Source organism: Manacus vitellinus, unplaced genomic scaffold, assembly GCF_001715985.3.
Source record: "Manacus vitellinus isolate BGI_N305 unplaced genomic scaffold, ASM171598v3 scaffold_23_pilon, whole genome shotgun sequence".
Classification (NCBI taxonomy): Eukaryota; Metazoa; Chordata; class Aves; order Passeriformes; family Pipridae; genus Manacus; species Manacus vitellinus.
The window spans coordinates 6,434,708-6,459,764 of NW_021939718.1; the positions used below are offsets into that span (position 1 = coordinate 6,434,708).

Below are 25,057 nucleotides of genomic sequence, written 5' to 3' on the forward strand. Positions count from 1 at the left end.
CGGGCGACACGCGGCGCGGCTTTGGGAAGGGCATTGCCAGGAGGTCGAGGGAGGGAGGGGATCCTGCCCCTGTTCCCGGCCCTGGGGAGGCACGTCTGGGGCGCTGTCCAGTTCTGGGCTCCTCAGTACAAGAGGTACCAGGAGTTCCTGGAGAGGGTCCAGTGGAGGGCAGCAAAGATCATGAGGGGTCTGGAGCATCTCATGGAGACAGAGACGTGGGAGCTGCCCCTGTTAAGTCTGGAGAAGAGAAAACTGGGAGGGGCAGCTCATTAATACATGTAAATATCTCAGAGGCGGGTGCCGAGAGGATGGTCCCAGATCTTTAGTGGTGCCCAGGAGCAATAGCCATAAAGTAAAAGCACAAGAAGTGCTATCTCAACATGAGGGAGAACCTCTTTCCACTGAGGGCGGCAGAGCACTGGAAAGCTGGCTGGTGCTCTGGGCAGAATGTCTCTCTCTCTGGAGACATTCTGGACCCATCTGGACATGTTCCTTTGTCACCTACTCCAGGTGACCTTGCCTTGGCAAGAGGGTTGAACTGTATGATCTCCAGAGGTCCCTTCTAACCCTCACGGCCCTCTGATTCTGTAACATCGAGATAATACGTCAACAATGCTGCCTGTTGGGTTGTTAAGTGTTTTTTTTTAATTATCATTCTAGAGATGGAATTTCCTTCTAGTTTCACTAGTACTGAAAGAGCATTTGTTCACCAGCTCTGTCAGTCTCTTGGACTGGTATCTAAAAGTAAAGGGTAAGTTGGAGTCCCAATTTTCTTTTTTTTTTTGGTGCAGGTTTATGGAATTTCATGACTAGTGTTAAAATGATGCATGTTTCCAGCATATCCCGCACTGTTGCAGGGAATACTACTAGAGAAAAAAGTTTTAAAAGCATAAAAATAAGTATCTTTGTGCTTTCCTGCTTAGAAAAACTTCTGACTTGCTAGTTTGAGATAGATTGTGCTTATACTGTTTTGTGGATTTCATGACTCCATAAAAAAGACTTCTCACCATGATCTACTCTGTTTTTTCTGAAGTTTTTGCATAGAACCTTATACCTTGACAGGTAAGAATTAACCTAGAGTAGGTTGCTTATTCATAAAACACTTTTTTATTTTTTTCCCCTCCCAGAAAAGGAGCAAATCGATACCTGACTGTAAGGAAGAAGGATGTATCAGAACTAACACATGCAGTAATGACTTGTGACTTGGCTCTCCGTACAAAACAGGCAGTTCGGAGTTTAATTCAGAGTTTTCCCGTCACAAATAAAGAACGCACGGAACTTCTACCGAAGACGGAGCGAGGAAACACATGTGCTGTTGAATCTGGTATGGTCTGTGTGTCATCTCATGGGGACTTGTCAATCAACAACACTTGAAAAAACTGCTTACAACCCAAGTACAAAACAAACCCCTTTCTGTTCTGTCTTCTTGCCTGTCCTGATACCCTTCCCTCTAAACAAATACCTTAATTTTCTTGACTTTTACTTGTTAATAAGAGGTCTTTTATTACTGGTGGTGTGAGGAACTTGGGCAATCATATCACCCACTTTGCAATGTCTACCTTGTGCTGAATTAATTTAGAATCTTTGAGCCAAATCTTTTTGGAAATACATTTCTGAAATACAGGTTCTTAAAAGTTCCATGAGGTGAGGTTGAAGAGTCAGGTGTTACTGTGGCTTTGTGTCGGAACATCCTTATGAGAAAATGAGGTTGGCTGTCTTGCGTATAGAAATTCATGTTTTTGATAAAGCAAGAAATTTATTTTTTGTTTCTCCATCTTATAAAATAGATTTGGTCCCTAAGAGACTACTGTCCAGACTCTTTGATTTCTAGAATACAGAAGAGTTCACTGGAAGACAAACTTCTCATATGTTTTTGTTGGTTTTTTTTTAAACAATGCTTTTAACAGCATTATTGCTTTAACAGTTTTGAGTGTAAGAGTTTTGTTTCTGTGCAAAGCTTGGTGTAAGGGTTTCATTGAATGTTTCTGATTTCTGATGCTTTAAGTGCTTCCTTTGCTATTTCTTCAATTGTTTCAGTTCTTTGATAGGATTGTTTAATGAACAGACGGAAGGTATAATAAAAGTACTGAAACACAGTTCCTTAGGAATGTCGGGCATAAACTCATGAACAGTGTAAAATTCATCTTTCTCTGTTTCCAAAGAATGTATTTTTGATTCTCATGATCTATTGATCTGCATTTGTCTTGGTAAGACAGAGATTACAATTTACTGTATGAATCTGTTAATGACACTAAATGTATATAATTGAGTTTACAGAAGGCTTTTCATTCTTCTGGCAAATAATTATCAAGGAGTTACAGAATAGCATTGCTGAATTTGAAGTAGCCTCCTCAGATGTGCAGATTCTTTGGCTACTTTCACTTTGCTTTCTAATATATCACACTGTGCTCTAGGTACAGCATGATTCCAATAGTGTGATTGAAGGCAAATCTTGGGCTAGAGCATTAGGTTATGTAAGACTGACTGAAAGGAGGTCATGAAAGACCAGTGAGGATGTGAAAGAAGACATATGAATCACAGTAAAGTTAATTTTTGTCAGAAGACATGCTTGGAATAGCTTAAAGGTTTAACTCTGTAGTGGATATTTGTAGGCAAACTGTGCAGATGTGAGTGTGTATGCAGATAAAACATCCAAGAAAATGTGCCAGGCTGCTATTCCATGGTTTAATTTCTCTTTTGGTCTTTGAAACCTTTTTTGACTTCGAGAAATGCACTGAGATAGTCCATTTTTGTTCAAAATATTTATGAAAGTAATAACTCATATGAAAAATATTTATTTCAAGCACCATAACAGGACATGTTGCTATGAATATGTCTTTTAAATGTGTGATGGGTTTGACACCTTACCTACAGGAATGCATATAAAATCAGGAATGTTAATTTTTAAGTACAATTTTTAAGCAGTGTTTTAATCACCTTCCATTCTTCCATTCTTTTGTCTGTATAAGTAAATTCTTAACTTCTCTTCACAGAAAACAAAGAAGTGAACAAGACAAGTGGACGACTTAATGATGGTATCCCCCAAGTTCCAGTGAAAAGAGGGGAATCAGAGTTTGATACCTTCAGGCAGTCATTACCAGTTTTTGAAAAACAGGAGGAAATTGTCAAAATTATAAAGGACAATAAAATTGTTTTGATTATTGGAGAGACTGGATCAGGAAAAACTACTCAAGTATGTTTCTTTAATGAAATAAAGAAAATAACAGTATTTATATGAAACTAATGCCAATTTTGTAATATTTGTAATAACGCATTTCTTTCTGCAGTTTTAAGGCTTTTGTTTTCTTGTATGATCAAAAATCTTGTGTGCCAATTCACTTTCTTTGCTTTTGAAATACTAAGCCAGCAGATATGTGCTAAAAATAAATGGTTCTGAACAATTTTCTGATAGGTACCATTTTTTTCATTAAAATAATACATAATATTGAAGGGATAGTGGCTGTGAGTTTTGTTTTAGCCCTTTTTCTTCTCACGCTAGTTCCATTCTTAGTATCCAAGTAGTATATTTTTGTGCTAATACAAAAGATTACCTACAGGGCCTTTTTTATAGATTACTCTGAAGCAGGAGAAAGACACTTCAACTTTTTTTTTTTTTAAAAAACAGATTGTACTTAAAATCAGAAAATTATTTTTGCTACCTTTCTGCCCCTTCAGGTACATTTGCAATGATAATCCTGTTGTGAATCCTTTTGCAACCTATGTAATATTGAGATGCAGTTAAATTGTTTTCACTGTGGTAAAAAACTATGACTTTCTCAAACTAAAAAGTAAATTTGAACTACTTCTTTACAGATCCCTCAGTTTATTCTTGACGACTGTTACAAAAATGGAACTCCTTGTCGTGTATTTTGCACTCAGCCAAGACGTTTAGCAGCTGTTGCTGTGGCTGAAAGAGTGGCAGCAGAAAGAAGAGAAAAGATTGGCCAGACAATTGGTTATCAGATCCGCTTGGAAAGCAGGTACTATGGATATTTCTTAAAGTCAGTTGATCATGTGTTGGTATTGTAAGTCTTGTGTAGATTTAAACTACAGTATATTTGGGATACAGCCTAGTAAAATCTCCATGTATAAAATATAGGTGGGATATGCCATTGCAGGTAACAAATGAAGAATGAAAAGGACAGTTTTGCTCCTGTTTTTGCAGTTTCTTGTAGTAAGTTGTCTTATAGAATTGAATTGCAAGTGCTTTCTGCTACTGTCTTCTAGGGAGAGCGTGTGTGTGTAAATCCTTGTCTTATTTTCAGATCAGGTCTATACTTTCCTCTTTGTTTCTTCTCTTCCCCCCCCCCCCCCCCCATTTCTAACATGTGGGTCCACAAGTTCTGCAAGTTTTGAAGGTAGGTCTGAAGACAAGCATGGAGACATAAAATGGGAAACAACAAAATTGCAAAGTGAATGATGATGTTGAGCATTATTTACCAATCTACTTTGGGTTAAATTTACTTTGCTTCAGCTCTTGTATTTAAAGCATGAAGTGATATAAAAGAGATTTCTCTGTCATCTGATGAATTTGTTCTTAAAGCAGAGCACGAATGGATTGAAGGCTGAAGATTGTTTAGGGTTTTTACATTCTTTGAACTGTGTATCTAGTGGGATTTTCAGGAAGGGGCAGCAGCTGGGATATGATTGAGAAGAAGATGGCAAAAGGTAAAAAGATAGCTGGTTATGTTGCTTACATGGGTGAAGATAACACATAACTAATGAAAATTAATGCACTTGAGCAACAAGGCCAAGTTATGAGTTTGAATATGCATATGAAATCTCACAAGACTATTAAGGGATTAAAAGAGCTAGTAAAGATATATTGCAAATAAGCTGAATGATTAGTTTGTGGAAGTATTATGCTGGCAGAAGAACAGCAAAGTATAAGTCAGATTAAAATGGAAGAATTACTGGAAGCAGCGTGGAAAATCCAGTTTAAGAACAATCAATAAATTTACTCTAGAGAAAGACTAAAAGGGAGATAAGACACTATTTCCATCACTGAGCAAAAAAAAAAAAAAATGGGGTGGAGGTGTTTAGAGATGTTTACAGTAACACTGAAGTCTAATTTTTAGCTGTTAGTAATGACTATTTCTTGGAGGCTACTGAAGAAGAGAGAAGGGTAGAGATGTAAAGAGAAAGTAGAGCATTCCTGTCTAGTATACGTTCCTTGAATTTAATATGTAGGAGAATTTTTGAAAGGAGGGATTAAATCCAGTCTTGGAAAGAAATGCAAGAAGTATGGAATGACATCCAGTGACCTCATGTCTTCCAGACAAGAGCTGTAGAGTACAACACGAAGTTTTCAGTTCCTTTAGGATTGCAGTACTGGAGAAATTAGTGGCAATTGCTGGTTTTACTGGCACAGCTAACTGCCATGAGTGAAGGGCTTGTGGAGGACTATCTCCCATGGGAGAGATCCCATGCTGGCACAGGCGAAGAGTGTGAGGCCTCCCCATGAGGAGGAATGAGCAGCAGAGACAGTGTGTGATGAACTGACTGCAGTCCCCATTCCTTGTTCTCCTGTGCCTTTGGGGACAGGAGGCAGAGCAAATTGGGAATGAAGAAGTCCTGTGAAGCAGGGAGAGATGGGGGGAAGGTGTTGTAAGATTTGGTTCTATTTCTCATTATTCTACTCTTGATTTAATTGGTAATAAACTAAACTAATTTCCTGAAGCCAAGTCCATTTTGCCCGTGACAGTAATTGGTGACTGGTGTCTCCCTGTCCTTGTTTTGACCCCATGAGTCTTTCACTGTATTTTCTCTCACCTGCCCGGCTGAGGAGACGAGGGATAGAGCATCTTTGGTTAACACCAGGCATCCAGCCGGGGTCAGGCCACCACATGTAGGCTTGGTTATATCGAAGCATATGCTGAAAAATTGGAATCTCTTTTTCCAAAGCAGTTCACGTTTGATCTTCCAGTAAATGGAAAGACATGGAGAGGTTCTCAAGGTTCTGTTTCACTTACTTATTTGTTTGTTAAAATTTGAATCTCGCTTTTTCAATTAACCCATTGTCTGAAGTTTTGGAGCATAAATACCAAGAATCCTTAGGAGCTGTCTTGGAATAGGCACAGTTTATAAACAAGTGGTCTGCATGAATTCTTTGGTGAGAGAACTGTAATTCCTCTTATGGTGAGCAGCTCTTCAATCCTTTAGTTTTCAAGCCATGGAAAGCTAGCAGCCTCTAGGTGGTGCAGAAAACCTGAGTTGTCTTTCTGAACTGTTCCATAGGGTTTCTCCAAAGACACTGGTAACGTTTTGCACTAATGACATGCTGCTTCGCACGCTGATGGCAGGAGACAGCACTTTGTCAACCGTGACACATGTTATTGTGGTAAGGAACCTGCTGTCTTCCATGGGGGGGGGAGCAGTATGTGTTACTTGCTTATTGGAAGATGAGGTCCTCATTTTCTCTATTCAGTTGTTGAGCATTTTAGGTGGTTTTGTGTGGTAGAATCTGAATTGGCTTCAAAGACTTACTGATTCTTTATTGTAACGTGCATGTTTTTGTGTGTTTTGGCGCTTCTTTGTTTGTTGTTTTCTCCTGTGAAAGTATCTTATTTAGGTTCATGCCAATAATTAATTGTGGAATTATGATGTGGTTCAGGACGACAGACATCTAAATTTTTCTGAACTTCCTCTGTCAGCAGAAAAGCCTGAGGGAGGCTTATGTAGATGTGGTTCAATGTGAGCATGTCTGAATTTCTGTTGTCATGTATTTTTAGCAATACCAGGTTTGCGGTCCATTTGTTTGCCCAGTGTTTTCAACATAATGTGCAGTCTAATTTCTAGCAGATTATCTAAGTGTGCTGCTTTATGATTATGTGAATATTCCTATTGTGGAACTTGGTAAGTTAGTGGAATCAGAATGTTTACCACAATATTACATTCTCCACTGCTGAAGACAGAAAAATCATGATAATTTTATGTGCCTGCCTGTTTATCAAAGTGAAAAAAAAGCACCATGAAAATGACTCATACATTCCTGACTTCAGCTTACTGATCTTGCATTTGGGTCCCTGTTTCATAATATAAAAGGAAACAGAAGAATGACACAGATGATAAATCAACCATGTGCCTTAATTGAGGATAAGCTTTTTGCGTGACTGTATAAACAGGCTATATTTTTTTTCTGTCTATGTGTTATCATATATTTCTTTAAATGCTCATCAGTTGTGAAATGAGAATTCATTAAAATAATATTTATAGGATTTGTGGTTTGTGGCATTTTATTCAAAGTGAGGTTTAGATACAAGAATTAGAGAAGTTTCTGACATTCACTTTGACCTCTGAAGTTAAGATGTATTTGACTTGTGTATTACAGTGTGCTCTGCTCTGATATCTTTATAAAACCTTTTGAAATACATTTTTACTTATGGATGGTTAAAGAAAATCCTTACTTAAACTACACTTACACATTTTTGTGCCTCTGTAATGCGACACTAATTATATATGTTAGTTTTTTAAAAGAAGTTCATATTTGTCAAAAGTTATGTTCTTAAATACGTGATGTTTATCTGTTGGTTTTGGTTGTTTTTTTTCCTTTTGTTTTAGGATGAAGTACATGAGAGGGATAGATTCAGTGACTTCTTGTTAATAAAACTGAGAGATGTATTGCAAAACCAGAATAGTTTAAGATTAATTATTTCTAGTGCTGCTCTAGATGCAAATCTTTTTATTAGGTATTTTGGAAGTTGCCCTGTCATACACAGTAAGTATGTATTTTAACTCTTAAATCCAAGTAGACCTGCCCTAAAACTCATAGATCTTATTAAACTGTAGCAGACTAGTCTGAGTAAAGGCACATGATGAATACACTGAGTGTTAAAGCAGTGCTTGTTCTTCATGTCTTTAATTTCTCTTATTTCATAACTATTTGCACCTAATTCAGAGAGAAGTAATATTCTTATTGTTGAGTTCTGTAAATGGAGGCATATCCTGACCCCCTTCATGTTCAATTCAAGAAGCAGGAAAAGATTGTTAAAGTGCTTGTCTCTGTGGTGACATAGGTCCTAGGATCTATAACAGTGTGTTATATATTAATATATTCCAGTAGGCTCTAGTTCATCAGGCCTCATAGTCATTGTTAGTGGTTACTGGATAAAACACAGATAACTATACATGTTCACTTGAGAAATACAGTCCTAGGCAAACTGGGGTTCCATTTCTAATGGCATGGTTCTTGATTATAAAGGAAAGTCCTAGCAGTTCATCTAGATAAATATTCAGGAAAGACATGCAATTTCTGTTAATTTATGTTCAGAGTCAGAAACCTGCAGTTAGATTACATTCAGATGCAGAGAAAAATTATCATTATTGCTGTTTTAATTTCATTTAACTGATCTTTAGCAGAGGTAGGGTGTGTGGCAGATGTGGGGTTTTTTGTGGGTTTGTTTTCATTTTCCCACCCTCATGACTTGTAGGTTTTCAGCATGGTTTACCTCCTCTAGCACCTTGCAGTCCTCTTTTCCAACAATTATGTCCAAATATTATGTGTTTTGAAAAGAAGCTTTAAGAGAAATCCTTTATTTGCCAATCAAATAGACTGTCTCCATGTCAGCCCTTTTTAAAGAATATTGAGTTTTAGGAGATGGCTGGGATCACTTTGTTTGGAGTGTTGTCTACAAATCAGTGGTTTATTTTAGTGAATGTTTGTGAGAAAGAAATCTTTTTTCCTTTTTTTATAGATAGAAGTTTTTATTTCTACTTACCAGTTCTGAATTCCTACCTAGTAAAATAAGACTTGAAGCTTTTTGGAGGCAGGAATCTGGGAATTACCCATGATTTGAGTGTTCTCCAAATTTTTTTTTTTGCAAGGGGAAACCTCAGTTGTAATTGTTGTGTGGCTTTCAGTTTACTCTTTTTGCCGCTTCCTGTTCTTTTAGACCAGTGGGCTTGTTTTGGAAATTCTGATGGCAGTCTCTTTCTCCAGTGGTTATACTGTTATACTAAACTTAATGGGCTAATTACAATTGAAAAGCTTATTTTTCCATTTTTTGAGAATATAAAAATTAAAAGAAGAGCGTTTAAAATACTTTGGCTGTTAATGTAATGAAAAAGGTTTGATTCTCCTTCAGCAATATAGCTGACAAAATCCTGACCATAGAAACCAACATTTTTTAGTTGTAAGTTCCTGTAGTACACACTAAGTGTGTGATCAGTGTTGGAAGAATTCCTCCATGACAGCTTTTAAAAGTATGTGAATTGTAACTTTTTCTTTCTGAAGGAAAGTCTTTGAGTCTAAACTCAGCTGTGGTATGTCTGCTAAGGGATGAGAAATTAAAATCTAGAGATTTTAATTCTTCCATGTGAAAAGCATCCCTTAATGTTCAAAAATAAGGTCTAGAAAACAGTCATGATGAAAAAGAAATCAGGATAAATTATTAGGAGCTAAAGGCCAATGGGTTGTCTCATTTGTCAGGAAATATTCAGTAGAGAAAGCCAAGTTTGGCTGAGTTAGTTGAGGAAATTGAGAGAACTGTATCTCCTCATATACTTCTTGTGAAAGTAGTTCAATACGAAGATAACAGTGGAATCTTTCACTAAAGCCATATTAATTGCTCTTGTATTTTGTAGTCCAGGTGGCAGGCTTTATTAGTGACTATTTTGAAACCTTAGATAAAAATGGCTGTTTTCTTTTACTCATTTTGATAAAATTGCAGTTAATAACTGTCAATCTAACGATCATCTCTTGCTGTAACACCTAGTAGAATCGAAGAGGTTAATGAGAAACAAGGTATTCATCTGACATTTCCCTTTTGAAATGTTTGTGGCCCAGTAATTTTAAGAAAATAAACTCCAGTGAAGATACTCTTGCAAAAATTTTCAAGGAAAGTAATGATGCCTTAAGTCAGGCCCTAATAATGTTTAATCCACGTTTTGTGTCTATGAAAATGATTTTTTTAAAATTAGTATTGAAAGTGAAGCTAAGGAATTTCTAATCTTCTATGAATTATTTATACTTTCAGTCCAAGAAAGACCTTTTGAAGTTAAAGAGATGTTTCTGGAGGACATTTTACGAAGCACTGGGTATACAAATAAAGAGATGGTCAAGTACAAAAAGGAGAAGCAGCAAGGTAGGGGTCTTAATGGTAAGGGTTGGCAATGAGTCTCATTAATGGAACAGCTGATAGGATGGCTTTCTGTTAAAATTCCTAGTGAGTATTTAAAAAAAAATCAACCTCCACAAAAAATCAGTTGTGACATGGAGGAGTTGTATAACTTCTACTTGGTATTTCACTTCTGGAGAAAGATCTGGGCTGAGACTGTGTAGAAGATAGTTACTTAGGAAGCTTATTTGAATGCAGTAAATTGGAATACTGGAGGCTTAGAGTGTTAGGCGCCAAAATGGTGGGTTTTTCCTTGTTCTTACAGCAGATGCTTGCAATGGTGCACTTTGTGTGCCCTTAATCATGGAATTTATGTTGGATTGGTAGCAACTTTCTCAATTAAATAAAAGAATTAGGATAGGTAAAGCTATGTCCTGATATAACTGCTTATTTAATGGAAAAAAATGGATAATTATGATGACTTTAACATTTTTTTTGGGAAATACTTTATGTATTCTAGAAGAGAAACAGAAAAACACTCTCACTGAGTGGTGTTCTCCTCAGGAAAATACTAGCAAACTGAAACCTCAGAGACAAAAATCTGTGCCAAGGGCAACTGAAGAGTATCATATGTTGGATGATGGTGGTGACACAGTATTTAATCAACTGGTAAGTTTTTCCTTTTGTTGAAAGAGTTTTTGCATCTGTGTCATATTTACTAGCCATTTATAATCTGTTTTTTAAAGATACTACTATTAAAGATATTAATTTTATTTCTAAAGATATTACAGAGGATATTAACGTATTTTAAAGAGTATTTTATTAGAATGAACTACTCTAGGTGAAGCTTGTTTTTCAGTTATAATGGTTGTACATAACTTTTCCTCAGCTCAAGTGGCTCAGCTGCCACTTACTTGAAGTACTTGCATGGGATAAAATAAATGCTTTAACTGATATCTGAGTGCTGGATTCCTGATTGTTACTTGGAAAAGTAACCATTCAAATTCTTTGTGGGTGATACAGGAGAATAAAGACAACTTTTGGAAGAGGTTAATCTTTCAATGCTGTTTCTTATCTTCAGACTGAAAAAGATGTGAATTGCCTTGAACCGTGGCTAGTAAAAGAAATGGACTCTTGTCTTTCTGACATCTGGTTGCATAAAGATATTGATTCCTTTGCTCAGGTGTTTCATCTCATTTTAACTGAAAATGTCAGCGGTAGGTTTCTCATCTTATTACATAAGAAAAAAGCAACTGCAAATTTATTTCAATTTCTGTGCCTGCTTTTGTCTCCAGTTTCAGATTTTGTTTCCTTTGCATTCCGATGCCTATTGAAAAAAATGAATAGGGCTAGCAGAATTAATGACTTTAGTTATTTGTTGCTGTACTTGTTTTGAAGTATTGACAGAAGTTACGTTTCTAAAATAGTGTTTAATGCACATGAACTGACTGCAGGGATGAAGTGAGAAACAAATTCTCTTTGGGCTGAATTTTAAAAGTAATATTTGTACTACATTTAGATGAAAAAATAACATTTCTCTTGGGTTTGCTGATTTTTTTTTTCCTTCTCAGTTGATTATAGGCACAGTGAAACAAGCGCGACTGCTCTAATGATTGCTTCAGGGAGAGGCTTTTTGAGTCAAGTGGAACAGCTGATCAGTATGGGAGCAAGTATCCACTGCAAATCATCCAATGGCTGGTAATAACAAACACATAAACTGAAAGATAGATTTATTTGTCAATACAGAAGCGAGAAAGAAAATTAGTTTAGATGTCATAGAATTTTCTAGCTTACCAAAAGCACTAATAGGTTTTGACAGCCTATTTGTGAGCTTCTGACTTCTGTTCATCACATTGTTTTCTGTAAATTCTAAACTGAATTCTTAATTGCACAGTCTCGATTATGGGCTATACACTTGGTTTTGATATGTCTGATTTAAGACACCGTTTAGAAGAAAAACTATGATCTTTTTCACTGCACTGATTGAATTGGACCCAAAATGTTTGGTGATTCTTATTTTCAGAGAGTTTTCTGATAACCTGTATCAGAAGATCTTTGTGTTATGTCTATAAATATGTTGTATCATGTAAAAATATTTGTGAATCTGTAAAAACTTAAGTTTTGTGGCCATGGATTGTGTCTTCATATAAACAGGGAAGTATTAGCAAAGAATTGTACTGTGGAAAGATTAGAATTGGGATTCTAGTGGTCTCATATTTGGCATTACTACTTGCAAAGCTGGAGAAGGAATGCAGTTTAAAAAGTAATGAATGCAGTGAACTGCATTGTGAGGAGGGAACCTCCTGTAAAACATCAAATAGCCCAGTGTATTCCCACATTTTGTTGAAAAATGCCTGGTGTGTAACTTTGTGGGATAATATGAAGGTACTGCAAAAAGGCATGGCTGATCTGTGTGCATTGGCATGTGCTTTTTGAAGGTATGGTGCATTCTTCCTCCTCATTTCATTGTGTACGTTTGCATGTACTTCTGTATAAAACTGTTATTCTTTTGTGGTAAAGAACTGCAGTTATTAAAAATCAGAAAGGTTGTTACAACCTATTTATGCACTTTAAAGCAGGAAGTTGCAGATCCAGCAATAACAGCATTGATTACAGTACAGAAATTGATACAAAAGTGTGGTGTCAATTATGCTATTCATATGCGTCTTTTGAAGTGAGAAATCCAGCAAGGATTTTTCTGCAACTCTTTCAGGATGGCTATTGACTGGGCTAAGCGCTTTGGACAGACAGAAGTTGTTGACCTGTTGGAATCTTACAGGTAAGCTATAACTGCTTTGCTGAAAGAGTTGTGTGACATGTTGAAGGGAAATTCATGTTTTGTCTTCTTTAAAATCTGGCCTAAATAGCAAGATTTTTTTTTTTAAGAATAGAAGTTTTTCAAAAACATAGTTATTTAAAAAGAAAAGTTTGTTTGTACTCAGAATCATAGTGATTATGTTTGCACAACTCTAAGATAAATACAGTTATAGTGGTATAGGACTACTTTTATATTATTAGCTTTTGTCATCTTGATATGGACATTCCTATCATGATGGGCAGGATGTGATCATAATAACTTAATTAATACACAGAGATGTTGATTCTATACCAGGTACATTTTAATCTCATATACTTATTTTGGAAACAAATCTGTTTTGTGTTTTTATCTGTATATTGTTGATGCACAATAGCGATATTAAAGAAACTTCATAGGAGTAACATGTACACTAGGCCATTCAAGAGTTGTTTTTTTATTAACTTAGAGTTATCATAGTTTAGTTATTGTTTTGTGGAAATCTGTATTATTGCAATTTCTCTTAATGTAGTTTCTGATAGTGAGAAATTTTTGGAAAATACATGTATTTTAAATATTTTTCCTTTAGCAAATAAACAAGTATTTTTTCTTTATACTTTGAGTTCTGTCACATTTGCTTATGACTGTTTCAATGAAGTATAAGAAAATTCAAGTTAACACTAAAAATTGAAGTTGCATGTTTTATTAGAGTACACTTAAATTAGTGAACAATAATAATATTGTGGATATGCTGTTCTGCTACACTTTAAAATTAAAATTTGAGGTGAGTGGTCATGTTGGTCTTGATCTAAGTTTGAGATGATGAATGCAAACCCAAAGCAAACAGCCTTGACTCTGGTCTGTGTATTTTTCTATTTTAGTGCTTCATTTGGATTTGGAAAGCTGGATGAAAGTTCTCTGGTCCAAACAAGTGGTAATGACCTTAGTGCAGAGGACAGAGAGCTGTTGTCAGCTTATCATCACAGTTTTGATGATGAAAAAGTGGATCTGGATCTGATTATGCACTTACTGCATAACATCTGTCATAGCTGTGATGCAGGTAGGTATATACACCCACTTCCAATAAACTGCTGTGGATTCAGCTTCTGATGAATCATGCTCTTTTTTTCAGAAATCCCAAATAGTTAAAACCTTCCAGGTGCTAGTCTACATGGCACTGACATATATTTGAAGTGAATTTTCTGTTTAACTCTGCAAACCCACTTTTTTTTAGGAGCAATTTTAATATTTCTTCCTGGATATGACGAGATAGTGAATCTGAGGGACCGTATTGTTTTTGATGACAAGAGGTTTGCTGATAATGCTCACAGGTAAAAGCTTTAGTTTATGTGGCTGGATTGAGGTTTTTATTGCTTCTTTTAAAGTTCCTTAAAATGTGGTCTTTATCTTGTGTTAGATACCAAGTTTTCATGCTTCATTCAAGTGTGCAGACTTTGGATCAGAAGAAAGTGCTTGAAAGTCCACCTTCTGGCATCCGCAAAATAGCAAGTATCAGAGGACTTTGTCAGATGCTGATATTGATGTGTTTTGTCTTTGGTTTTACAGCTACTATACTTTTGGTTGTTTTTTTTTTCTTTTTATTGCAGATTCTTTCTACAAATATCGCAGAAACCAGCATAACAGTCAATGATGTTGTATTTGTTATTGACTCGGGCAAGGTGAAAGAGGTATGATTGCCTTAAACTTTCTTTGGGAAGTAAAATTCCTAGTGTTGTTCTAAAATACATAATAGATATATTTTGAAGAACTATTTTTTTACAGTAGGCTGACAGCTAGTGCATGTCAAGAAACAAAGCTCACTGAGAAGTTCTGACATCCATTTGTTTTATGACAAATGCTGTAAAATAGCTGTTTAAAACCCTGTAAAAGCTACTGTAGATTGATATGTTGGTGTATTTTTTCTTTTTTTTTTTTTTTGTAATTTAGTATTTCTAGTTGATTTTTAAAACAAGACCATCACTTCAGTTCTCCATCTTCCTGAGGCTTAAAGAACACTGGGAATTCCCTTTGTCCTGCTATTGTATCAAGCCCAAGTCTAATCCATTAGGATTTTAAGCATTGGTTTTGATGTGTTGAGTGCCTGTTTCCAAATTCTTTGTTCAAGAAGAGGGAGATAAAATAATGAGGCAGTTTAAGACCTAGTATATGGCTTTTAAAATCAGTTTGGATTTCATAGGAGATATGCACACCAAATTTCTGAAGTTCTGCATATAACTTTTTCTGTAATTTTGCATCAAATGTAGAAAAATAAGGATGTAATTTCCAAGTGAGACAAAGAGGGAGACTTTATTCAGTGTAATAATATATTTTTGTGTGGTTTGTGATAACTCAAAACACAATCCGTGTCTGAGAATTATCGATTGACTAGAAAACTTTAATTTAGAAAACTGTGTAAAACAAAGATACTGTGAAGAAGATGGAATCAGAAGTTTACTTGAAACTGAGAACTTCAGAACATACCTTTATGCCAGAAGCTGATGATGCTTATTATTATAATTTCATATTATTTAGAAAACTTCTGTTGATAGTATAAATCACTAGTAGCTTTTATTTCATGTACCCTATTCAGTCTTGGGTTTATGTTCCTTACTTTGCTTTTATAGAAGTCTTTTGATGCACTGAGTCATGTTGCAATGCTAAAAACGGCATGGATTTCGAAAGCCAGCGCTATCCAGAGAAAAGGCAGGTAATAAATGCCTCATATCAGTTTTTATCTTGCAGATATCCATTGTCCGGTATGTTGAGAATAAAGTACACAATATAATAGCAGCCACACTGGGTAACGTTTATAGCCTAGTTCAGTATTGTGTTGGACAATGGCCAACAGTCATTCTCTACAGAAGAATAAGGGTCAGCATGTATTTCATTGGAGTCATTTCCCAAGCTGTAGAGAAGTGATGCTGAGGAATTTCCCAAAACTTACATTAGGTCTAGGTTGTTTTCACCCCGTGAGCTTTATGTTGCTCCTCTTTCTCCCATGTAGCACCAGCAGCCAGTGTCCAATAAAGTGTTTCACAACTTGTCTGTGGGCAAAGAACTGCCCACTGCTAGTTTTTAATTGATGCTCCATTGTTCCTTTATTAGAAGAAACATTGACCAATGATTCCTTATTCCCCTTCTCCAAACTACTGGTCATGATCATGTTCTTCCCAGCTGTGGGCTGGGCTGTGGGTGAGGGCTGAGAAGCTTATTTAAGTAGCAACAAATGCCTGTTTAGTGACATGGTATTGCCAATAAGTTGTGGGTAATTAGAGCGTGAATGTGAGCATTTGCTGTCTCTGTCCCTTCACTCACCACCTGTTCAGTCTTCATTCTGCCTTTTAACTTCGAACTGTTTGGGGGATGTGAAGAGTAAGACATGAAGTTTACAACTTAAACTCCTTATAGTAAAGGAGAGTTTAGATTTGGATTGGTCTTAGGTTAGCAAAAAAGCCTACCTCCCTTTACTTAGATAGGCCTTGTTTTTGTTTTTGCATACTATCAAAAATAATCCATGTATTGGAAAACTCTCAACTTGTGTGGGACTTCCACTTAACAACATCTTTTTCATAGAACTGCTTTCTACTTTTCCATCCTATGTTTTGTGAGCGTGTTTTGGTTTTTGGTTGGTTGGTTTTGTTTTTAAAATGAAATGCTCATTTTTACAACTTCCCATATTTTATTTTGAAGGGCTGGGCGCTGTCAGCCTGGAGTCTGTTTTCGTCTCTTCAGCAGGCTCCGATTTCAGAAGATGTTGGAATTTCAGACTCCAGAGCTTCTAAGAATGCCACTTCAGGTGCATGTTGAGTTAGAAATTATAACTTAAAAAATGTATTTTCATCAAACCATAGTATTAATTTTAAAAAGTATGTGCTTGGTTTTTTTCCCCCCAAATCTTAATGACCTTTTTTTATTCTGCTTTTTAACTTGCAGGAGATTTGTTTATACACAAAACTGCTGGCTCCAATTAATTGTCCAATTGTAGACTTTCTTATGAAAGCTCCTGATCCTCCACCTGCTGTAATTGTGAGAAATGCTGTGCAAATGCTTATGGTCAGTGAAAAGGAATAGATTTAGATGAGAATTGTATTTGATTCCCTATTTGTTGTTTGGCAACGTAGTTTACTGACTTCTGTTTGTACTGCAACTGTTGCTTAGTTACTTAAGGATGTTTTGAATTTGTGTTTATTGTCTGGTTTTATTTTGTGTGTGGGAATGTGTTTTTCCATATTAAGGGAAGAGAATGTTTAAAAATCTTGTCTCAAACTTTCAAGTTTGACTTGCTTTTTTATTGCTTGGCAGCAGTTCTAGTTAATGTCCAGTATTCACATCCTTTCTGCTTTCACTGTAAATTAATTTTGTCCACTGTTCTCATCCCCTTCTCCTTTTTTATATATATTTTTTTAACAGACAATAGATGCTATGGACCCTTGGGAAGATCTCACTGAACTTGGTTATCATCTCACTGAATTACCAGTAGAGCCACACCTTGGTAAAATGGTGTTGTATGCAGTTGTTTTGAAGTGCCTGGACCCTGTTCTTACCATCGCTTGTGCTCTGGCCTGTCAGGACCCTTTTGTCCTGCCCACTCTGGCCTCTCAGAAGCGTGCAGCCATGCTCTGCAGGAAACGCTTTGCTGCAGGGACCTTCAGCGACCACATGGCCCTTCTCAGGGCTTTCCAGGTATTACTTCATTTCAGGAAGAGTAATAATCACAGTAGATCACCCATGCAAGCAAAGGATGTCCCAATCAAGTTGGATGTATGGTAGACTAGGATTAAGTCCTTTGAGAAGAAACTCCTGTATACTGAACTCATAAATTTGTGAAGGAACACTTTTTGTCATATCTTTTGTTGGTATTTTCAAACCTTGTTAAATTCTGAATGTTCCAACAATGTGTCTCTTTATATCCTGCTATGCTAATGACTTAAAATAGTAATCTTAATACGAAGTACTAAGTGATCTTTATACTAACTTAATGGTCTTAAAATATAACTTCAGATAGCGATCACTATATGTTCGTGTAGGGAATGGGTGAAGAGAATCTAATACTTAAACAGAAAAAAATCTGATTTGATATGTTTACTTTCAGAGTGGCTTTTGCCTTCATTTTATTGATGTAAATGTAATTTTTAAAAAAATGCATTTTTAAATTTTAACTAATCTAATTAATATGCAAATGTAAAAAAATATTCTTTTCAGGCATGGCAGAAGGCACGCAGTGACGGCTGGGAGAGAGCCTTCTGTGAAAAGAACTTCCTGTCACAGGCCACGATGGAAATCATCGTAGGAATGAGAACACAGTTGCTTGGCCAACTCAGAGCCTCGGGTAAATAGCTTGGAAAAAATTTCAACATAGCTTTGAAGTCAAGAGTAAAGAAGTTGTAACAAGAATAGTGTTCACTGGTGTAATTCTCCTTACTTAATTTGAAACAGACCAGTACACCTTCATGCAGGGTGTGGTGAAGATGAGAAAGTGTGGCTGGGGAATAGCTGATCTAACTGAAAGAATCCTGGTTGTTCCACATGCCACTGGCTTTCAGTGTGAGATATGTTTCCTTGGATTTTTACATTTTAGAAAATTATTTCCATAGGAAATGTCTCTGTATTGTTCAAAGTTAATTCTGTTCTATGTTAGTATAAAATCCCCTGTGGTTTCTTCTGGGTGCTGTTAAGGTTGGCAGTGGTGAAAAATGCATCAGTTTGCAGTTCATTTCAATTTATTTTCAAATTCCTTCTGAGAGGCAAAAAGGTAAATATTAAATACAAGCAAACATGGCACACATTTATCCTTTTTTTTCTTCAGGTTTTGTTAGAGCCAGAGGAGGAGCTGATATTAGAGATGTTAATACTAACTCGGAGAACTGGGCTGTAATTAAAGCTGCCTTGGTGGCTGGGATGTATCCCAATCTCGTGCATGTAGACAGAGAAAGTCTGGTTTTGACTGAACCAAAGGAGAAGAAAGTGCGATTTCATCCTACCTCTGTTCTTAGTCAACCTCAGTATAAAAAGGTACAATCGCTTTGAATTTATAGTTCACGAAAAAGAGCACTATTATCAAATGCTTTAGAAATGTCTCTTCATAGTTATCAGTGCTTTAAAAGCAGCATGTGCATTAAAAACTACACTTTTAGAAAATATTTTTTCTGCTGTTAGGTAGAATAAAAGGGAGTTTGTTTATTTTTCCATTATTTCAATTAGTCCTTCCTCTAGGTGGAACAAGACAAAATGGTAAAACAAGAACCCCTAGTTATAAAACTGGTTTCAAGAATCCTAGAATCATAGAATCAGCCAGGTTGAAAGGGACCTCAGAGATCATCAAGTCCAATCCTTGATCCACTACCACTGCGGTTACTAGACCATGGCACTAAGTGCCACATCCAGTCTCATCTTAAAAACCTCCAGAGACAGAGAATCCACCACTTCCCTGGGCAGCCCATTCCAATGTCTGACCACCCTCTCTGTAAAGAAATTCTTTCTAATATCTAATATCTAACCTAAACCTCCCCTGGCACAACTTGAGACCTGCTGTAATGATCCCTGCTTGTAATAGCAGGACGAAGTCCTGCTCTGAAAATTTTCTTTTTTAAAGCAAACTATTTCATTTCAAGGTGGTAGGATAATTTGTGAGTCTGGCTGAATTCTCTCATGCTTTTTTATTTGTGTGTGTTTATATAAAATATTATTTCTACACAGATATAGAATCATAGAATGGTTTAAGTTAGAAGAGACCTCAAAGATCATCTAGTTCCAACCCCCCCCTTCCATGGGCAGAGACACTTTCCATTAGACCAGGTTGCTCCAAGCCCCATCCAGCCTGGCCTTGGCACTTACAGGGTTGAGACATCCACACCTTCTCTGGATAAATTAACAAATACTTTAAAATTAATTTTAATTACAAAGAGAGGGTAAAATAGCCTATTGTTATCTGCTCTTGCATAGATTCCCCCGGCAAATGGACAAGCTGCAGCCATTCAGTCACTCCCTACAGACTGGCTTATATATGATGAAGTGACGAGAGCTCACAAGATAGCAAACATCAGGTGCTGCTCTGTTGTAACACCTGTCACTGTGTCACTCTTCTGTGGACCAGCCAGACTGCCAAGTAATGCCTTGCAGGCTTCATCATCCTTCCGAGGTACACTGGAATCTGGATTTGGAATGTTTCCATTGGTATATCATCTGGAAAGCTTATTTTTCTACAGTATTTATTACATATATTAGTTAATTCTGAAAACAGAGTTATAGTTCTTGTAGCTGTTCAAGTATAGTTCATAGACTCTCTTACAAATGTCTCAGTTTTGGGAATCCATATAGATTCATATCCATAAATTACACTTACACAGTTCTGTAGTCTCAGAAATTAAACTATAGTTTGTAGGGGAAAAAAGAATGCAACCAGAATGTCTAATGGTAATACTAGTGCTGAAAAGTGTAGTATATATGGTTTTTTTCTGCAGACTAGTGTATTTGATACTTTGAACCAGATTATTCAAACTGAGTAATTTAGAAATAATCAATATGGTAAATAGTCATATTGCTTCCAGCTGACACATGCATTTTCAAGATCATTTTCTACTGATAACTTTTAATGTCAATTAGCTGTACTGTTAACTATAAGTAATAAAGAATATCTAGAAATTTCCTTTTTTTGTATTTAAATTGAGTGCTGTAGGAATAGAAACAAAAATAATCTATCCTGCTGCCAGTTCTCATAGTTTATATCAGAGTCCAAGTTATTTCTGAAGCTTTCTTGTCTTGCTTTTAAACTGTTAACCTTTGAATACTGTTCATGCTGATGGAATTGCACTTTCAAGAAAATAAGAATTCCTAGTTAATAGCCATATATATAATTTATTTTTTTTCTTAATCGGTCTTTAAATCTGCTGTTTTACTAGGAAAGAGCCATGTGTGTGTTTACAAACAGTTTCAGGCAAAAGTTTGTTAATGGTTGTCAGTAGTGATGAAGGTACATGAGCTGAGACAGATCCCATCAGTAAAGGTGTTTACAAAGTAGAGCCCTCAGCAGGTCTGGCTGCTTGAGTTCTGCTAACTGGAGCAAAGACTTTTCACTGGGGTGTATTTGTAGAAAATAAAAAATGGATCTACAAATGTTTACATTTTAAAGTAAATTCTGGAAGGAAAAATAGCTTATTGCTGGTAATACAGTAGTGTTCAGTTTTTTGTATGTAAGTGGACATAGTATAGAAATGTTAATGCACCTTTTATATTTAATTCAGGGGGTGGGGTATCTAATGACAGCAGTGACAGTGAGATGGAGGACAAAACAATTGCTAATTTGGCACTTCTGAAGCTGGATGAATGGCTCCATCTCAAACTGGACCCTGAAGTAAGTAATATATCACTTCTGTGCTTGTTTCATGTAGGAGGATATTTATGTCATACCAACCTAAAAAGATTTTTGTGACATTTGATTAACCAAGAATTTCTTGTAAGAGTGGCTGTCATGGTCCATTTGGGTGTCTCAGACAAGGTACTCTGTGATTTAACCTTTATTTCATGAACTTCTCAAGAAATAAACAAGGTCTCAATCTCCTTTTGCCCAAAGTAGTCTATTGCATGAATTCATGTATTCAACATCACAACCATCTAAGTTGTGATGTTTCATAACTTACTACCCATAGCTCTCAATTCTTGCACCTATAAGCCAGGAGAAAAATAAGGATTAGTTACTTAGCTGACATAGTACCTAGTTCATTGAAATAGAAGTCTCTAGGTCATTCAGGAGCTGTGGCTGTGGCAGGAGGTAGAGTAGTTTATGGGTTATGAAACACTTGGACTTATCAGTTCTAATAACAATACTGTCTCTCCTAGACATGTCCAAAAGCATGATTTTTAAAATTTTATGATGATGAAAGCATTTATGATAAAATGGGAATTAGACTTTAGTCTTCTAGATTTAGTCATCTCATTTGAGCAGAAGTCTCTGTAAGAAAAATATGTCACTTAGAGCTCTTTTTCTTCAGGTGTGAATGAGGCGTGCATGAATACAGCCTGAATTGAGAGAAACGGCATAAAGCATGAGAAGATTGGGGTTATTTTAAAGAGATAAAATTTTAGAGTGGGGAAAAAAAAATCTGTGGGTTTTGCAATACAGTGTTAAGTTTAGTACAGAGCTAAATGAATTTTTCAAAAATCACCTTTCATCCTAGGAAAGAAAAGCAGCTTAACAGGTTAGTTTAAATGTGAGGTTACCCCCCCTCCCCGAGACCTCAGTCATGCCTTTCAGTTTGTTCCCATTAGAATGCCAGGTGCTGCCTGATAGGAAAGACATAGGGTTCCCTTACCTGTCTGATCTAACTTTTATTAGTCTCTAACAGAATTGGCATTCCTTGCAGGCTGCTGGAATGCTCTTGCAACTCAGACAGAAGTGGCACAGCTTATTCCTGCGTCGCATGCGAGCTCCTTCTAAACCGTGGTCTCAAGTTGATGAAACAACTGTAAGAGCAATTACAGCTGTTTTAAGTGCTGAGGAACAGTCTGCAGGTTTGCAGCAGCCTTCAGGAATTGGTCAGAGACCAAGGCCTGTGACTTGTGAAGAGCTTCCTTTGGCATCTGCATGGAGGTCAACCAACATCAGAAAAGGCTCAGCAGAAACTGAATTCTCTGACTCCTCTAATGCTGAAAAGTAAGATGTTGAGGTTTTCTATAGACTGTTGGTTGCAATGTGTTTATTTATAAAAGCACCACTTGAATTCTACTAGTAATAGGACGGTAAAAACAGCAGAAATACAGTTGAAAGGTTTGACACTGTCCTGTGCTGTGTTGTAGTTGTGATTTTTCATTGAGAATTATTTCACATACATGTGCCTGCTGTTTGAGAGAGCAGTCAGGAATAGCATCCATGAATCCATCTTTGAGAAGTAGCAGAAGAGGTTTAACTGTAGCATTCAAAAACAATGCATGATCAGTATGGGTTTTTTAGTTACTGTTTAATGTGTTTTGGAATTACTGTGGTATGTGTGGTCATGCAGAGGGCTGATATGTAGATATAAATTGTTCTAGGACTGCTTGTGAATCTCATGGTATGCCCTGTATCTACCTTTACTTTTTAGAGTTTCAGTGAAACCTACACCTCCCACACTTCACCAGCCAAAGAAGTACAAAGAGAAAGATATTTTGCACTCCAAACGATCTTCAGACGACAGGTCATCTCAGTCATCAGTGAAGCCTGCAGACAGCAGCAGCTATCCCAGCCCTTGTGCTAGTCCTTCCTCTCCAGTATCTGGAAAGGTAGAGTTCTCATGAACATATTACCCTGCTCTTCAAAACTAATAGAATTTCTTTCTGATATATTTCTGCAGCTATCGGGTATTTTATTGATTAATTAAGAACCTAACTTAGCTTTTAATTTATGACAGCTGCATAATAGTTCCTTCTGGAACTTAAAATCTAGACTAAATATCCTTGTTGCACTAGTTTAATACAGTAAAAATATTACTCTTTGCGGACTGCTTAGATAAAGCTATCCAAAGTAGAAAAAAATCAGATTATTTTTTAAAAACTTTTACTAATAAGCAGTGAGGGTATATTTTTTTCCATCTAAATTAGTATATTGTACATGCATGTCTGAAGTTTTCAGATTCCGCCTTCCTTTGTTTATGTAATAGCATAATACTGATAATAATATGTAATTATGTAATAGCATAATACTGATTCTCTTTAAGCTTTGCGTTATCTGCCTCATTAGGAGTGCATGGGTTTTTTTAATGATCCTTATTTTAACAAAGAACATATTTTTAGTGAGGTTATTGCCATAATTCTCCCTGAATACCTGAATAGTAAACTGCAGTTATATTAAATAGATCATGGAGAGGAAACTCTTGGAGGATTTAATAATTCCTCTAAAGTCTTTCAGCTTTTAAATGCAGCCAGTGTAAAGGGGTGAAAGCATGTTTCTTGAAGGTAGAAATTCAAGTAGTGTTCTGTAGGCTGCAGTCTAGGATGGTTAATTTTGTGTCATCTGAAGGCATGTCCGACTCGATGAATTGTATTTAATCACTAGACTATTTAGGCTTGTCCTGCTCTTCTTGTTGCTGCCCCTCATGGTTGAATTATTATTTTGAAAAGTGCTTAAAAAAATGACAGATGTGAAATACATTTTGAAGCCAATTCAGCCAGAACAAGCTGATAGATCCTATGTCTCTTGTAGAATCTAGGGGAGGAACACAGTCAAGGGATTCTGTCTTCATATGTGTAAAACTTTAGAACTAAAACCTGGTTTATTTTATTGTATTAATTTAATGTAATTTTTCCAGGGTTCAAAATCTCCTTCACCAAGACAAAATATGCCGGTTCGGTACTTCATAATGAAAAGTAGCAACTTGCAAAACATTGATATTTCTCAACAGAAGGGTATATGGTCCACTACCCCAAGTAATGAACGAAAACTGAACGGAGCCTTTTGGGAAAGCAACGTGGTTTACTTAATATTTTCTGTTCAAGGGTCTGGATGCTTTCAGGTGAGTCCTAAGGTAATACTAAATATTAGCTGTGGTTGACGGTTTGGGAGAGTGCAGCAAATGACTGAGTGTAGTGTGGAGGGCTTTGCTTATGACTTCTGTTAAGTAGAGCAGCATGCAAATCTCTCTGGTTGCTGAAGAAGTATTTCTTTCTTCTCTGAAATATGCCTTTTTAATTAACTCAGTTTGTCCCTGAAACGCTAAGACTGAATTGCCTCCAAGCATCATGAGTCAGAATAATGTTTATACCCACTAATCTTTTAAAACAACAAAAAGAAAAAAAAAACTTAAAAAAATGTTACGAACAGGGAATTGCTGCTCTTTGCATACCAAAATAAATATTGTGAATGGACAAGCAGTTACAGTCAAGTCATACCTTTCTAAAGCCAGGAAACTCACAAATACCTTTATTACAAATTTTAAAATCTGGTTTTGCCTGAAGTGTCGTTTGTAAAAGTTAGGAAGCCAGCCATGATTGTTCCACAGCTGTGTCTTGACTTCAGGTTTAGTGAGTTATTTGTCAATAACTTCTCGTCAAATCTCTGTCCAGTTTCAAGTTAAAGACTTGGCCTGGTAATGCAAAGTTGCAGGTTAGCCGTGTTGTGGAGCCAGCCAAACTCAGGTGTTCCAAGTGAAGAAAGTTCAGCTTACTTCCTCTTATATTGACTGTTCTTAAAAGTTACTTAAAAGTGTCCTTAAATAAGTTAGGTGCAGTCTTGGATTGG

At 36.4% G+C, this 25,057-nt stretch overlaps 1 protein-coding gene across 1 annotated transcript in view; it reads left to right on the top strand.

Annotated features, from left to right (window-relative positions):
• The window catches only part of YTHDC2 (YTH domain containing 2), a 28,247-nt gene that overhangs the window by 197 nt on the left and 2,993 nt on the right, over nucleotides 1-25,057 (top strand). Inside the window, 26 exon segments of the mRNA XM_018072950.3 lie at nucleotides 661-751; nucleotides 1,128-1,324; nucleotides 2,994-3,193; nucleotides 3,814-3,980; nucleotides 6,238-6,340; nucleotides 7,561-7,717; nucleotides 9,975-10,082; nucleotides 10,576-10,724; nucleotides 11,137-11,272; nucleotides 11,627-11,753; nucleotides 12,769-12,834; nucleotides 13,731-13,909; nucleotides 14,084-14,180; nucleotides 14,267-14,354; nucleotides 14,457-14,537; nucleotides 15,474-15,556; nucleotides 16,540-16,645; nucleotides 16,783-16,902; nucleotides 17,260-17,532; nucleotides 18,052-18,178; nucleotides 18,656-18,861; nucleotides 19,792-19,987; nucleotides 21,090-21,199; nucleotides 22,209-22,498; nucleotides 22,926-23,103; nucleotides 24,129-24,332. Of these exon segments, the coding sequence (XP_017928439.3) occupies nucleotides 661-751; nucleotides 1,128-1,324; nucleotides 2,994-3,193; nucleotides 3,814-3,980; nucleotides 6,238-6,340; nucleotides 7,561-7,717; nucleotides 9,975-10,082; nucleotides 10,576-10,724; nucleotides 11,137-11,272; nucleotides 11,627-11,753; nucleotides 12,769-12,834; nucleotides 13,731-13,909; nucleotides 14,084-14,180; nucleotides 14,267-14,354; nucleotides 14,457-14,537; nucleotides 15,474-15,556; nucleotides 16,540-16,645; nucleotides 16,783-16,902; nucleotides 17,260-17,532; nucleotides 18,052-18,178; nucleotides 18,656-18,861; nucleotides 19,792-19,987; nucleotides 21,090-21,199; nucleotides 22,209-22,498; nucleotides 22,926-23,103; nucleotides 24,129-24,332 (3,839 nt within the window).